Source organism: Heptranchias perlo, chromosome 1, assembly GCF_035084215.1.
Source record: "Heptranchias perlo isolate sHepPer1 chromosome 1, sHepPer1.hap1, whole genome shotgun sequence".
In the NCBI taxonomy this organism is placed as follows: Eukaryota; Metazoa; Chordata; class Chondrichthyes; order Hexanchiformes; family Hexanchidae; genus Heptranchias; species Heptranchias perlo.
This window is the reverse complement of record NC_090325.1, coordinates 22,325,160-22,341,916: the sequence shown is the minus strand read 5'-3', so window position 1 is coordinate 22,341,916 and position 16,757 is coordinate 22,325,160. Positions and strand designations below refer to the sequence as shown.

The 16,757-nt window shown below is 42.0% G+C and overlaps 1 protein-coding gene across 1 annotated transcript in view; it reads left to right on the top strand.

Moving 5' to 3' along the window:
- Positions 1 to 14,928, top strand: part of LOC137320473 (DDRGK domain-containing protein 1) — an 88,863-nt gene extending 73,935 nt beyond the window's left edge. The window contains exons 7-9 of the mRNA XM_067982172.1: positions 12,053 to 12,109; positions 13,303 to 13,351; positions 13,638 to 14,928. Coding sequence (XP_067838273.1) covers positions 12,053 to 12,109; positions 13,303 to 13,351; positions 13,638 to 13,810 — 279 coding nt within the window. The 3' untranslated portion in view covers positions 13,811 to 14,928. The remainder of the gene's footprint in view (positions 1 to 12,052; positions 12,110 to 13,302; positions 13,352 to 13,637) is intronic.
- Positions 14,929 to 16,757: the final 1,829 nt, after the last annotated feature.

Here is a 16,757-nt window from a genome sequence, read left to right as displayed (position 1 = left end):
AACAGAGAGTCGGGATAAAAGGAGTCATTTTCAGGATGGCAATCTGTAACTAGTGGGGTGCCGCAGGGATCAGTGCTGGGGTCTCAACTATTTACAATCTATATCAGTGACTTGGATGAAGGAAGCGAGTGTACTGTGGCCACATTTGCTGATGATACTAAGATAGGTGGAGAAGTAAGTTGTGAGGAGGACACAAAGGGCTCGATTTTCGCACCCCCGAGCGGGTGCATTCGTGGCGGGTGGGCTCCGAAAATCGGGGATTCCGGGGTTGGGTCCAGAGCCCGGCTCCAACCCGCCCACTTTCGGGTTCCCCAGTGACGCGCTTACATGCACGCGCAGCCCCCGCATGTGGGACTCCCGCCGGCAATTAAAGCTGGCGGGATGCCACTTAAAGTAATTAACTAGGTACTTCAGGTCATTTACAGACCTGATTGACCTGATATTTTAGGAGGAGTGGGATTTTCAAGTCAACTGGGACTGTTTCCCGTACTGGGGGAAAGACTCCCAGTTGAAATGGACTTGTTGCAGCCATTAGCCTGTGGCAGCTGCAAAGGTCCATTTGACAGTTTGCGGGGGGAGACCCTCACTCATTGTAGGAGGCCACTCTGTCACTTTGGACAAATGATGTGGAGATGCCGGTGATGGACTGGGGTTGACAATTGTAAACAATTTTACAACACCAAGTTATAGTCCAGCAATTTTATTTTAAATTCACAAGCTTTCGGAGATTTTCTCCTTCCTCAGGCAAATGTTTCAAGATCTCCTTGAAGCCTACGCATTTATACATGCTTATACAAACTTTGGACAAAGTTTGGCCTGCACCACCCACCTCCTAACAATAAAATTCACAAACTTACCCCGGTGTCCAGACATATTTACCTACCTTGCGGACCCCCTCAAACATACATCTTCCGGATGGGGGCCGCGGTAGCTGCAGTCATGACCTCCTCGGAGGACGAACAGCCTCGCCGGCCACGCCGTCCACCTCTGACACGTGGAGCTCCACAACACAGTGCTGTGACACATCCACCTGCACAGCAGGAGGGAGGGCAACCACAGAGAGAGATGTGTCGCAGAAGGCACTACCCTCGCCACAGGGTCTACAGACCGAGGCTCAGCTTCCTGGACCTCCTCTGAGCAGCAGTGCAAATGGCGGCTCAGAGTCACTCGACATGTAGTTGTGGACATCTGCAGCCTCATTCGTGCTGAGCTGCTCCCGGTTGGCCCAAGCACCATTTACTTACCTGTCGCTGTCAAAGTCACCACTGCCCTCAACAACTTCTCCTCCGCATCCTTCCAGGGTGCCACCGGGGACATCGCTGCCGTCTCTCAATCGTCTGCACAAAAGAGCCCTGCAAATGCACCTACACCCACTCTGCAGTGACACAATGGGTGGCATTAGTTGTGGGTCTTCATAGTGATCCTCAGGAAAGGGCATTATTGCACAAACCAGACAAGATTCGCAAAGACGTAGCAGTAGTGGTGACAATGTAATATGTAATGTGAGTTGATGAGAAATCAAATATAAATAACAACCATGACAAACCCTCAAACACCCTTGTGCATCCCCTTCATGCTCACAACACGTTTGCCTTACGCTTCCTACTGCGCATATGTGATGCATGCCCTGTGGCTGCAGGTTGAGTGAAGCTGACCGTGAAAGAGATGCATGAGAGGGTGAGTATGAGATAGAACCATGAGATTGTATGAGGATTGGGTTGAGTGGTAGTGGTGGGATGAGTACTGGCGAGGTGAGTAAGTGCAGGTAAGATGAGGTTGAGCTTTGAGTGGGTAGAGTAGTGTTGGCAGTGCAGAAGGAGATGTGGGGTGGGGGCGGTGATGTGGCAGACGGAGTGTAGGGGAATGAGTAAGTGTACTCACTTCGGCTGACCTACTGAGGTCATTGAAGCGCCGCCTGCACTGTATGCAGGTGCGCGATATGTTGGTGGTGCAGGTGACCTCCTCTGCCACCTCGAGCCAGGCCTTCTCGGTGGCAGAGGCAGGCCACTTCCTCCCGCCCGCAGGGGAGAACATCTCTGTCCTCCCTCTCCTCCTCACCCCATCCAATAAGACCTGGAGTGAAGCATCATTAAACCTGGGAGCAGCCTTCCCCCTGGGCTGCTCCATGCTGTAATTTTTCCTATTTTCTGCAGCATTAGTCAGTGGAGGACTGCCCCTTTAAATAGGGCTCCACCAGCTGACAGCCCATGCTGCGCATGCGCAGTCCGCCCGCTGCGCAGCTTTCCAGCGCGAAACCCGGAAACAAACGTAACTGGCTTCAATTAGGCTGCGATTGCGTGCGGAGCACCCCGACTCCCCTGCTGCCAACCTGCCACCCTCCTAATATTGGGCCCAAAGTGTCTGCAAAGGAATATTGACAGGCTAAGCGAGTGGGCAAAAATTTGGCAGATGGAGTATAATGTGGGAAAATGTGAAGTCATCCACTTTGGTAGGAAGAATAAAAAAGCTCAGAACCTTATACGTTTCAATAAGATCTCCTCTCATTCTTCTAAACTCCAGTGAGCATAGACCCAACCTGCTCAATCTTTCCTCATAAGAATATCCTTTCATACCTGGAATCAACCAAGTGAACCTTCTCTGAACCGCCTCCAATGCAAATATTATAAATGGAGAAAGACTACAGAAAGCTGCGGTACAGAGGGATTTGGGTGTACTTGTACATGAAACACAAAAAGTTAGCATACAGGTGCAGCAGGTAATTGGGAAGGCAAATGCAATATTGGCCTTTATTTCAAGGGGGATGGAGTATAAAAGTAGGGAAGTCTTGCTACAACTCTACATGGTATTGGTGAGACCACACTTAGAGTACTGTGTACAGTTTTGGTGCCCTTATTTAAGGAAGGATATACTTGCATTGGAGGCGGTTCAGAGAAGGTTCACTTGGTTGATTACGGGTATGGAAGGATATTCTTATGAGGAAAGATTGAGCAGGTTAGGTCTATGCTCACTGGAGTTTAGAAGAATGAGAGGAGATCTTATTGAAATGTATAAGGTTCTGAGGGGGCTTGACAGGGCAAATGCTGAGGGGATGTTTCCCCTTATAGGGGAATCTAGAACTAGGGGGCATAGTTTCAGAATAAGGGGTCGCCCATTTAAGACGGAGATGAGGAGAAATTTCTTTTGAGGGCTGTGAAACTTTGGAATTCTTTGCCCCAAAGATCGATGAAGGCTGAGCCATTGAATATATTCAAGGCTGAGTTAGACAAATTTTTAATCAGCAAGGGAGTCAAAGGATATGGGGAAAGTGGAGTGAGGCCAAAATCAGATCAGCCATGATCTCATTGAATGGCGGAGCAGGCTCAAAGGGCCAAATGGCCTACTCCTGCTCCTATCTCTTATGTTCTTATGAGATACATTCAGGCAAGTCAATTTCTCTGGTAGCGAGTCTATAACACGTCACTTCATAAAAAAGGACAACACGCCAATCAGCATCTGAAAGAGAAAGAACGGCTAATGTTTCAGATCATACCCAAAATATTGGCCTATCTTTCTCTTTCAGATGTTGACCTGCTGTGCATTTCCGGCATTTTCATTTCAGATTTCTATAATCTGTGGGGGTAGTTTTACCCTAACCCTCATGGCAGAAAAATGATGGGATCAGATCAGCTGCCTGTTTTACATTGTGCCTGATATTTTTCTTTACAGTGACTTCAATAAAAAGTAGAAAGGTGCTGCTAAACCCGTCAGTTTCCTGCCGGGAGGGCTGGGTTAAAATTACTTCTTGTGTTTTTTTCTTCGTTTTATCTCTACCTAATGGAAAAGCTTTTGGTTTGTTTCTGACCGTAGATTCATACCAGAAGAGAATTGCACATTTTTTTGCTTTCTCTAAAGGTTGCAACAACAATAACCACAACCACTTGCACTTATATAGCCCCACTAATGTACAAAACATTCCTAGATGCTTCACAGAGAGGATAAATGGATAATGGGCAGGAGTTAGAGAAAAATGGGGAGATGACCCAAAGATTTGGTAGAAGAAATGGATATTGAGATTTTTGAAGGTAGGGAGAGATGTAGTGAGATGGATTAAACCTTAAATCCTCTTTTGCATGAGCTGTATTTACTTCTAATTTGAAAAGGTTTGCATCTTAGTTTAGTTTTTTTAAGTTAGCTGTTTTCAATTCATTGTTGAGGAGGGGAGAGTAGAAACTCGTACTTGCAACATATTTCAGACGTAAAAGGTATGATCAGTAAGTTCGCTGATGATACAAAAATTGGTAGGGTGTTAAATAGCGAGGAGGATAGCCTCAGTCTGCAGGACGATATAGATGGGTTGGTCAGATGGGCGGAACAGTGGCAAATGGAATTTAACCCGGAAAAGTGCGAGGTGATGCACTTTGGAGGGACTAACAAGGCAAGGGAATACACAATGAATGGGAGGACCCTAGGCAAGACAGAGGGTCAGAGGGATCTTGGTGTGCAAGTTCACAGATCCCTGAAGGCGGCGGAACAGGTAGATAAGGTGGTAAAGAAGGCATATGGGATACTTGCCTTTATTAGCCGAGGCATAGAATATAAGAGCAAGGAGGTTATGATGGAGCTGTATAAAACACTGGTTAGGCCACAGCTGGAGTACTGTGTGCAGTTCTGGTCGCCACACTACAGGAAGGATGTGATCGCTTTGGAGAGGGTGCAGAGGAGATTCACCAGGATGTTACCAGGGCTGGAGCGCTTCAGCTATGAAGAGAGACTGGGAAGATTGGGTTTGTTTTCCTTGGAGCAGAGGAGGCTGAGGGGGGACATGATTGAGGTGTACAAAATTATGAGGGGCACAGATAGGATGGATACTAAGGAGCTTTTTCCCTTTGTTGAGGGTTCTATAACAAGGGGACATAGATTCAAGGTAAAAGGCGGGAGGTTTAGAGGGGATTTGAGAAAGAACTTTTTCACCCAGAGGGTGGTTGGAGTCTGGAACTCACTGCCTGAAAGGGTTGTGGAGGCAGGAACCCTCACAACATTCAAGAAGCATTTGGATGAGCACTTGAAATGCCATAGCATACAAGGCTACGGACCAAATGCTGGAATATGGGATTAGAGTAGACAGGGCTGATGGCCGGCGCGGACACGATGGGCCGAAGGGCCTCTATCCGTGCTGTATAACTCTATGACTCTATGTATTATAGTTAAGGAGGAGCAGTGTGAAATATTGGATGGGATAAACATAGTGAGAGAGGAAATATTGAGGAGTTTAGCAACTGTGAAAGTGGATAAATCGCCAGGCCCAGATGAAATATATCCCAGGCTGTTAAGAGAAGCAAGGAGAAAATAGCAGAGGCTCTGACCATCATTTTCCCATCCTCTCTAGCTATAGGCGTGGTACTGAAGGACTGCTAACATTGTACCGTTGTTTAAAAAGCGAGAAAGGGGTAGACCTAGTAATTACAGGCCAGTCAGCCTAACCTTGGTGGTGGGCAAATTATTGGAAAAAATTCTGAGTGACAGTATTAATTGACATTTAGAAAGGCACGGATGAATCAAGGACAGTTAGCAAGGATTTGTTAAGGGAAGGCCGTGTCTGACTAACTGAATTTTTTGAGGAGGTAACAAGGAGGGTCGATGAGGGTAGCGTGTTTGATGTAGTCTACATGGATTTTAGCAAGGCTTTTGACAAGGTCCCACATGGCAGACTGGTCAGAAAAGTAAAAGCCTATGGGATCCAAGGGAAAGTGGCAAGTTGGAACCAAAATTGGCTCAGCGGCAGGAAGCAAAGGATAATGGCTGACTGTGTTTTTGTGATTGGAAGGCTGTTTCCAGAGGGGTTCCGCAGGGCTCAGTACTAGGTCCTTTGCTTTTTGTGGTATGTATCAATGATTTAGATTTCAATGTAGGGGGCATGATTAAGAAGTTTGCACATGGTACAAAAATTGGCCGTGTGGTTGAGAGTGAGGAAGAAAGCTGTAGACTGCAGGAAGATATCGATGGACTGGTCAGGTGGGCAGAAAAGTGGCAAATGGAATTTAATCTGGAGAAGTGTGAGGCAATGCATTGGGGAAGGCAAACTAGGCAAGGGAATACACAATAAATGGGAGGACACTGAGAGGTGTAGAGGGACCTTGGAGTGCATGTCCATAGATCCCTGAAGGTAGCAGGACCGGTAGATAAGGTGGCTAAGAAGGCATACGGGATACTTTCCTTTATTAGCCGAGGCATAGAGTATAAGAACAGGGAGGTTATGCTAGAACTGTATAAAACATTAGTTGAATCACAGCTAGAATACTGCATACAGTTCTAGTCTCCACATTCCAGAACATATGTGATTGCACTAGAGAGGGTACAGATGAGATTTATGAGGATGTTACCAAGACTGGAGAAATTTAGCTATGAGGAAAAATTGGATAGGCTGGGGTTGTTTTCTTTGGAACAGAGGAGACTGAGGGGAGATTTAATTGAGGTATATAAAATTATGAGGGGCCTAGATAGAGTGGATAGGAAGGACCTATTTCCCTTAGCAGAGAGGTCAATAACCAGGGGGCATGGATTTAAAGTAGTTGGTAGAAGGATTAGAGGGGAGTTGAGGAGAAATTTTTTCACCCAGAGTGTGGTGGGGGTCTTTATACTGCCTGAAAGGGCGGTAGAGGCAGAAATCCTCATCGCATTTAAAAAGTATTTGAATATGCACTTGAAGTGCCGTAACCTACAAGGCTACGGACCAAGAGCTGGAACGTGGGATTAGGCTGGATAGCTTTTTATTGGCCAGTGTGGACGTGATGGGCCTAATGGCCTCCTTCTCTGCCGTAAATTTCTATGATTCTATATCTTCCGCGTTCCCCGTATTTCCAGGCTTCCTGGCCACCATAAGTCTTCCCTACACTCTCTCCCCGCCTCCCGTGAATATCAGGGCCACTGTTACTCTACTTTTAAGAATATGTCTTTACATCATTTCTTTTTCCGGAAAAAAATACTATTTTCCAGAATGCAATTTTGTAGCCTGATTGAAGTTTAGTGTTAAATTATCCACAAACACATTTTTTACAGATACGTGTGTGTAAATGTGAAAGTATGTGTGCGCGTCTGCATGCACCATTGCTTAAATAGATGTATTTTAAAAATTGAGGCTTAGGAAGGCATGCTGTTAAGCAACCTACTTATGAATTTCCGCTATGACTACAAATTGTTTGTTTGAAATGAGTGGTGAAATAGATTAATACGGCTTAATTGTGCCTTGTCTGTAAGTTGTCTCTGTAACCCCCTAGCCTTTGGACCAGGAGACATGCAGCATTCAATGGGAAACCTCAGTCAACTACCCATCGAAATCTCCTCCAGTCCAGGTTACTCCTCATTTCAGAGAATTTTCTGTTGAGAGGATTTTTACTGCTTATCCCTTTTAGATCAAATAACAGTATTGATAAATGTTCCTAATAAGAATAAGTTTTAAAAAAAATCTGTATAATTTCTTTCCCTGTCCGAAAGCCATGATCAACAAAGGAGTTGGGTGACTTGCTCCTAGGTCTTCAGCATTTGAGATTGCATGGCTGGTATAGATTAACTGTCTCTCACCTTCTCCCCAAAGCTAAATTCCTCACCTTTCTTAATGGCATCCCTGCTTAACAATGCTATTGGACTGCCCGTGGCAAATTTACTTTTGAAAAATCATATTTGTTTCTGAAAGGAACTTGGTTGCAATTATAATGTATTTTATGTCAGTTGTTAAAAACAAATGTACTATTCCTGAAGCCGGACGTTTATCAGCACCCCCCCAACGCTGGGCCCTCCAGCAATACAATATGATTTAAATGTTCTGATTATTCAAATACACCCTATCTTTCAGGGAAGTAGTTGAACACCTCCACTTTCTTAGTGATTTATGCAGCTAGTGAGTAGGCAAGAGGGAAACCGCAAAACAAGAGTGAAAAATTATGATGTGGCTAATTGTGCATAAATGTTGTTTTAGCTATCCTGCTCGGATGTATGGAAGTGGTTTATGAATCAATCTGCAGGCAGTGGTGGATGCTACTACATTTGGCATTATGGTACTTTGACATTCCAAAATACTCAGAAATACCCTGTGTTCACCTCCATATGTTTATTTAGTACCTGTTTAAGATAATTGGCAAAAGAACCAGAGGCGACATGAGGGGAAAAACATTTTACAGTGAGTTGTTATGACCTGGACTACACTGCCTGAAAGGGTGGTGGAAGCAGATTCAATAATAACTTTCAAAAGAGAATTGGAAAAATTTTCTGGGCTATGGGGAAAGAGCAGGGGAGTTAAAATAATTGATGTCTCTTTCAAAGAGTCACCAGAGACACGATGGGCCGATTGGCCTCCTGTGCTGTATCGTTCTATGATTCTATAGGTGGATCAATTTAGCAGCCCAGCAGTGCCTTTGAAACTTGTCTCCAATGACTAGTGAGCTGCACTGAATGGGTAACTCTAGGACATGAGCCTCTATGTACTTGGGAAGCAGAAAAGGCAGACACCCATCTGATTTTGAACTCGACATTCTGGTTTTGGTGGTGGCCACCCAGTCATTTTGGTTATTGAAAATTGGATAATAAAAGACTGCATTAAAATAAAACGCAGCACGCATGAGCGAGCAGATCCATTTCAGATTAGCAGATGTGTGAGAGTACCAGTTTCAAGCGTTCACACAATTTTTTTTGACATTGTTCCCATCTAGATTTGGACTAGGTTAATGGTGGCAGCCCTATAAATGGTACTATTGTCTTCATTGTCAAACAAATTATTATTCTTCACCCTGATGTTTCCTTACAATGATCACTAACTAATAAGATGTAGTAATTACTTTTGTAACGATGAGTAGCAAGACGTAAATTTGTGTATGAAAAATGCCAGCACGCTTAAAATGTCTAAAATGATTAAAAAGAGACAGATGTATGAATAATGCTAGTGCATAGATCACTGTGAAGTAGGTAGGAGTGTATCTTCAAAGAGACAATTGTATGTAGGTAGGAAGACATTCTATATCTACATTACTTGGTAAGAAATGATGGAATTACAGTTTCTTATGAAAGTGAGGAAAGACCATTGTGGTCTATGATGTAATGTTGGAGCTATTAGTCATTTTCTCCAGAACATTACAGTGTGGTGCACTGGTGATAACCTCATTACTTGTATTGTTGCTGACAGATCCTCCCTACCAGTTCAAAACCCTTATGGTGCTTGTTACAGTGTATGGAGTTCTTGTCTACTCAACGCAGTAATGATTATTGTCAATTATTCATGAGAGAATATTTAAAACCACATTGTGTGTTGACCTTTCTGAAAACTTCACTAGAGCTAAGGGCTACAGGTAGTGTGCAAAATTAATTGATGCAGCAAACCAAACACTGCTCTAGGCAAAATGAAGTGCAGTATCATTTGTTCTGTACAAGAATATATAGTTAGTTACTTGTTGAACACACCAGATAAAAAGCAAATGTAATCTTTGACCAAACCGCTGGACTACTGCACAGAGATATATTAATTAAAATCCTTGACCTCAAACAGTGAGTTAGACACTGGTCTTCCCCTCTGGGACCTGGGTTCAAATCCAACCCAGGAATGAAATTCTCCTGGGTTGTCTATTTTGTACAATCTCTTGTAGTACAAAACTGGCCCTAATTTGGCACCAACTGGCAATGCCACTCAGACGAGCATGGTTGGTGTGGGAAATGGGGGAAAGGTACAGTAAGGGGATGCTCTTCTGAGGTTGGGGCTGAGGCAAGTTGTTTGAGCAGATCAGAGAGAGCTTTGTTCTCTATATAGCTGTGCTCTACTTGACCTGGGACTACTTGATGCTGACCCTGGGTGCCAGAAATGAAAAGTTCTCCGTTTCTCAGCACCAACATCCCTCACTTTAATGAGCGTATATTTTTAAAAAATACTTGTCCTGTTTGCTGATACTCCTGCAGTGATTTTTCCAAATCTGTGTTAATAGGCTGTTGAATATAATTTACACACTATTTAGATGCAATCTGCAGTTTGAAGCATTAATAAGCTTCACCAAACAAAGAGTAATTATCAAATAACAATCAAGATTGTAGTGTTGATATTGGATTCCAAATGTTGATGAATGATGGACTGTGACAAATATTGTAATATAGCGAACATATGTGGTGTGTTTTTGTTTAAACTAAATACTGAGCAATTTGGGGTCGTGAAGCTATCAATTTTTAAAGAATTTGTAGTAAAGACTTTTCATTTACTTCCTGGTTATGGATAAAAGCTTTTTATAAAATTAAGTTAAGGGTATATCCCAAATGCTTTATGGATAGTTATTGCCTGACGTAAATCCACATAAACCTTCTTGGACATATTTAGCCATTTCCGAGCGAGTGTAAATATAACTGTGAGGTAGGTGTGAAGAATTTTTTTAATTTTATGCAGAATTAATGTTTTACAATGTCGAAAAGGCAGCCTCTCTCTAATCAGGTTTTCTGAAGGTGGATTCACCATGCATTTTGACTCATTCTCACTCTTTCCCCCACATCTCTGGAGAGGAACAGAAGATAGATTTTGGCAGCTCCCGGCTATGAGAACTGAATTCCATGGGCTGGTTGCACAGTTTTTTTTCCTCAGTCCATAGTAGTCAGTTCTCCAGCTTGGCTGCTCCATCCTTCAGCATTTCTTCGGTCTTATTTGGGTTGAGTGAATCTCCACATCTGAGCATATCTTGCATCGAATTACATGGAAAATACAGTACAAAAACAGGCCTTTCGGCCCAACTGGTCTGTGCCGGTGTTTATACTCTACATGAGCCTCCTCCCTCCCTACTTCATCTAACGCTATCAGTATACCCTTCTGTTTCTTACTCCGTCATGTGCCTATCTAGCTTCCCCTTAAATGCATTTATGCTATTTGCCTCAACCACTCCTTGTGGTAGCACATTCCACATTCTTACCACTCTTGGGTAAAGAGGTTTCTCCTGAATTCCCTATTGGATCTATTAGCGACTATTTTATATTTATGATCTCTCAGCCATCTCTTTTCTAGAGAAAAGAGCTCAGCCTATTCAGCCTTTCCTGTTAAGTATATCCTCTCAGTTATGGTATCATCCTTGTCAATCTTTTTTGCACCTTCTCCAATGCCTCTATATCCTTTCTATAATATGGAGACCAGAACTGTGCACAGTACTGCACAAGTGTGGTCTAACCAAGGTTCTACACAAGTTTAACATAACTTCTCTGCTTTTCAATCCTATCCCTCTAGAAATGAACCCCAGTGCTTAATGTGCCTTTTTTTAATGGGCTTATTAACCTGCGTTGCTACTTAGTGATTTGTGTATCTGTACCCCGAGATCCCTTTGTCCTTCTACCCTTTCTTCACGATTTTCAATTTCTCTTGGTAATCTTTCCTGTTAAAGGTGATTAGTGTTTACCTCTGTGGAATGTGGGTATAGTCAGCATTGCAGATCAGTCTTATAAATCTGACAGCTGAACCAAAATAAAGCAATGATATCAGGTGCTGCTTGTTCAAACAGTTGGATAACACTTTTGACATATAACTTCTATGGACTAATTTGTGAGAACAAAATAAATTCTATGAGCAAAATATGGTTAATAACACCTTTTCTAACTTGCCTTCAGTTGCCTAGGCCCTAAGCTCTAGAATTCCCTCTCTACCTCTCTCTCCTCCTTAAAACCTACCTCTTTGACCAAGCTTTTGGTCACCTGTCCTAATATCTCTATGTGGCTCGCTGTCAAATTTTGTCTGATAACGCTCCTGTAAAGCTCCTTGGAACGTCTTACTACGTTAAAGGCGCTATATAAATACAAATTATTGTTGTAGAAAGTTAACAATAATTCTAACTTATGTTCCAAATTTTACTTTGACAACCAATGGTTTTTCAATTTTAGCCAGCATGGGACTTTATCATCAAGTATTTGTTGATACATTGACAGCAGATGGGAGTTTTGTTCAGCATCAGCAACTTGGGGCTAACATTTGTAAAGTTACAATTTTGATTAAACACTGTAGCATTTTTTTCATGGTCATTTCAGTACATGTGCTTTTTAATCTTTGGGATTCTGATTATTGTAATGCTGTCAAGGGCCCTGGGCAACTACTATTTTATCTTTATTTTTCTAGAGTACAAAGGTTGTTCTTTTGGAAGATCTTGCCTCCCATTTTGGCTTGAGAACACAGGTAGGCTGGATCAAAAAAGAGCCCTTTGTGTGGTGAGAAAAAGGAAAAAAACTTGCATTTATATAGAGCCTTATTATGCCCTCAGAATACCCCAAAATTCTTTACAACCACAGAGGTTGAACTGCAAACATTGTTGTTAATGTAGTCAGATGTTGTATGATGCAGTCATAAGTTTGCCCAAAGCAAACTCCCATGAATTACAAATGAATGAATGGTAACTTTAAGAAAGAGGGGGAAAAATATTTCCCCATCCATTTGCATCTGCATTTAATCTAATCCTCTTGTTAGAATTTGGTATAAGAGCATAAGAAATAGGAGCAGGAGTAGGCCATATGGCCCTCGAGCCTGCTGATCTTCTACCTCAACTCCACTTTCCTGCCCTATCCCCATATCCTTTGATTCCCATAGTGTCCAAATAGTCATCAATCTCAGCCTCTGGGGTAGAGAATTCCAAAGATTCACAACCCTCTGAGTGAAGAAATTCCTCCTCATTTCGGTCCTAAATGGCCGACCCCTTATCTTGAGACTAAGACCCCTAATTCTAGATTACTGGCACTATGTGTAAAGAGCAATGTTCTGAAGGCTTACTTCAATAAATGGTTCTATTCTTGTTCTTGAATTTGCACATTCAGTAACTACAGATGTAATTTTATTCTGTAGTCCCCGGGGTATTACTGTAAGGGGCGGATAGTGTTCTTCAGTATTTCAGTTCTGATTTCCCATAATTATCTAGTAGACTTGCCATTTCAGTGTTACAAAAACCTACTGAGATCCCCTGAAGATTAGTGAAAATCTGTGCTGCTTGATTAGGTAGTTATTAATCGAGATCAGGAAAATACCATATTTAATCCCTGATCTGCTCTGAGTTAACTAATTGGAGCTGGCAGTAATAGGTGAGGGAGAAGCGGGGGGGGTGTCCTTGGGCTAGGATGGGGGGATAAATCAGCTAGGTTTCCTGTTCCCAATCACTATCTAGTGATCCCTGCTGAAACGTACTTCTCCATAGATGATGGGTAAGGGCAGGATTGGGCTCAGCTGTGATTCCTTGAATTGTTTGCCGACACTCAAAAGTCTGGGCTTCTGCACAAAACCGTCTTCATTTTAGCAAGTGCTGAATTGTCAGGTTATTTTAGAATGTGGTTCAGTACTTTGATTCCTTATTTTCAGATTAATGATTTTTAATTTCTTTTAAGGATGCTATTAACAGACTCCAAGAATTGATTGCTGAAGGAACTCTGACAGGTATGCAACTGGTCGTATTAAAAAAAAATTATCAATGAGTTCTTTAAGTTGCACCTCCTGAATTATGCATTTTTGTAAATGGCTAAACCAGGACCATTTTAGTCGTGACAATGCAATTATCAACAGGAAAGCTTTTCTTTTTATATAAGAAAAAGAATTCTCTCTGCTGTTTTTTTTTTCTCCAAGTAAATTACTGGCAGTATAGAGTATTGAAAAACCTGTTTATTTTATTATGAAGTAACCCATGAATAATGTTCATAATTTCTGAAAGTTAATTTTCTTCCAGGTGTACTAGATGATCGTGGAAAATTCATCTACATTACTGAAGAAGAACTTGCAGCTGTGGCTCAGTTTATCAGGCAGCAAGGGCGAGTTTCGATAGTGGAACTGGCACAAGCCAGCAACTCTCTAATCAACCTTAAGCCGGACTCTAGGGCTATTCCTGAAACTGTGGCCTAATAGTCATTCACTTATTTAAACAAAAATAAAGTTGCAAACTACATATTTTTGATTTTGATTGTCAGTTAAACATATTTTGTGTTGCAAATGTTTCATTTTTGCTGTTGCAATCTATCTACGATGAAGTGCTTTTTTTTGCCGTATTTATTAGTAAGGCAGTGAGTGATTACTTCTTCCTCTCCAGGTTCTGAGAATAGGTCTTCATCTATTATCTATTCTCTTCTAGTGTAGTGAGCTGAAGGATTCTCCAAATCCTCTGTTGCTTTTGCTGACTTGTGGCCTAGCACAGTATCTGTCTGTCCTTCAGATTAGGTTTCTCTGGGCGAAACACTGCACCAAATAACCCTGCTGAGAACTGCCAGTTCGTTACATGTATTGGTAAACGAGCTTGAGCAACAATTTCTGCTGGGAATTGAATCCTAGATATATTGTTATAAATAGTGCACTTCATCTATACAGTAACTGCTTACAGGCCAGTGTGGATAGTTTAAAATTAGTGTTGCAGGATTAATAGAACATAACTCAGAAAACCATAATTGTGGGAAGAAAACAGTTTGTCACAAACACCATGATGAAATCTTGAATTCTATATTAGGTTTGACTGAATCATCTAGGAATAAAAGCTGCTTGTGAAATTCCTGATTAACTATGTGCTGCCACAATTCTGTGAATTTGTGTCCATTCCCTTTTGTAATATTGTCATGTACTTTTATACAAGTTACATGGAAGTTATTGGCTTGTATAATTCAAAACGTGGGTATAACAGAGAGGCTTTGTGCAGGAACTGTGTGGCATGTAGGTTAAACATCTGAAATCGCTATATATAAAATTCTAACCTTTCAGCTGTGGGGTGTATATTTTTGAGTAGCTATGTTAACCAGTTTTTATAAAAAGAGTGCTATTAGTAAATTGTAATCTGCATTCTTTTCAGCATTGTCGCATTACTGAGGGAGACCTGTTTATACTTATTTATTTTGTTTTGCACCAAATATCAGATAAAATGCATTTTCTGCAGAGTTCCAAGGGAAGTCAGTACTGTTTGTGACTTTTGATTTTGAATGGTTTCCAAAATATTGGCTGTAGATATTTAAGAAATAAAACTCATTGTTTAATTGCCATTTTTGTTCTTGGCTTTTAAATTTGATATTTTAAAATGCTTCAATCTATAGAACATTTTGTTGGAATTACTGCCTTTTTAGGAATGAATCTTAAAATGGTGATTAATTGTACTTTTTCCCAGAAATGACTGAATCTAGCTAAATTTATTGGTCTTGCAGTTACTTACATGGAGGAAACAGTACAGTATTTGCCTGTGATGGATATATTATATTACTATATTATATTTCAGAAAATTTGAGAGCAAATATACTTGTATTTGTAAGCTGGAAAACTTCCTATTTGATATGAAAACAGAAAATACAAATATACAGCAGGCCAGTCAGCATCTGAAAGAGAAAGCTAGGTCAACCTTTTGGATGGGACTCGTCATCAGTCCAAGGTGCAACCTTGGACTGATGAAATTAGCATGAAATTAGCATGAAATTATTTCCAAAAGTGTTATTGAATTGTAAGAGTTATATTCACTTTTTTCACGAGGTAATTTTTAATGCCTTTAAAAGCCGAACGACGTATAAATCACAGGCCTAGAAATTTGTTGATGCCACGCACGTTTTACAGCTGGAAGTGCATCCCCCCGCCATTTTGGTAAAGGCTGAAGTATATACCGTGCCTGAAACAGGTGTTATGCCCTTTGCATATCCCTTCCTAAAATTGGGCTGCCCTAAACGCATCTGGCGCCGGGCCTGCTGCGTTTCGAATAACCAAATCTATATGCGGCCTTAAAGCTACCTTTTGGAGGCCGCTACCTAAAAGTTACGTTTTTAAAAAAAGATACTTATCTGAATGTGTTGTCAGGGGGAGCAGGAGTGCTTCTCCCAGCTCCACAGCAGTCCTGAAGAGGGTTGTCGGTCCCCTCCCAGGATATACCTGAGGGCCGCTGCCACTGATGCAGGGGCCCGAAATTTAAATCCGTTTTGCCGGCGAGCTACCTGGGGACGAGCAGCTCGCTGGCCTAATTTAAATGAGGCCCGAGGCCCAGTATCGAGTGTGCCTCGGGCCTACTTGTTTCGGCGCAGGGATTGTCCCTTGCACCCAGTTTGTGCCAGCAAGCCAGTACTAATTCATATTTTTCTTGATTAAATGGTATCTGTCACTGATTTGCCCACTTTGCTAATATGTTTATGTCCTCTTGCATTCAGCCTCACAATTTTACGCCCTTAATTTGATATCAGCAAACTTATTTATGATACTTCTTTTTGTGCCTATGCTGAAATAATTTACATAACTGGAAATACAAGAGTTCTCAGCACCAATATGTGTGCACCACATGGCATCAGTTTATTGCCATCAACAAAAGAGAACGACATTTTAATGACTTGCATTTCCCTCTGAAAACATATTGGGCCAGATTTTGCTGAAAAAATAATGGCGTCTGAACGATGCATACTTATTCATGCGCAAAACGGCCAGCAACTGGTAGCGAGGAACATGGGAAGATAGGAACAGGAGTAGGCCATTTAGCCCCTCGAGCCTGTTCCACCATTCAATGAGATCATAGAATCATAGCATGGAAGGAGGCCATTCGGGCTATCGCGTCCCCGCCGGTTCTATGCAAGAGCAATCCAGCTAGTCCCACTACCCCGCTCTTTCCCCATAGCCCTGCAATTCTTTTCCTTTCAAGTACTTATCCAGTTGCCTTTTGAAGGCCATGATTGAATCTACCTCCACCACTCCCTCGGGCAGTGCATTCCAAATCCTAACCCCTCGCTGTGTAAAAAAAGGTTTTCCTCATGTCACCTTTGGTTCTTTTGCCAAATCACCTTAAATCTATGTCCTCTGGTTCTTGACCCTTCTGCCAAAGGGAAAAGTTTCTCTCTATCCACTCTGT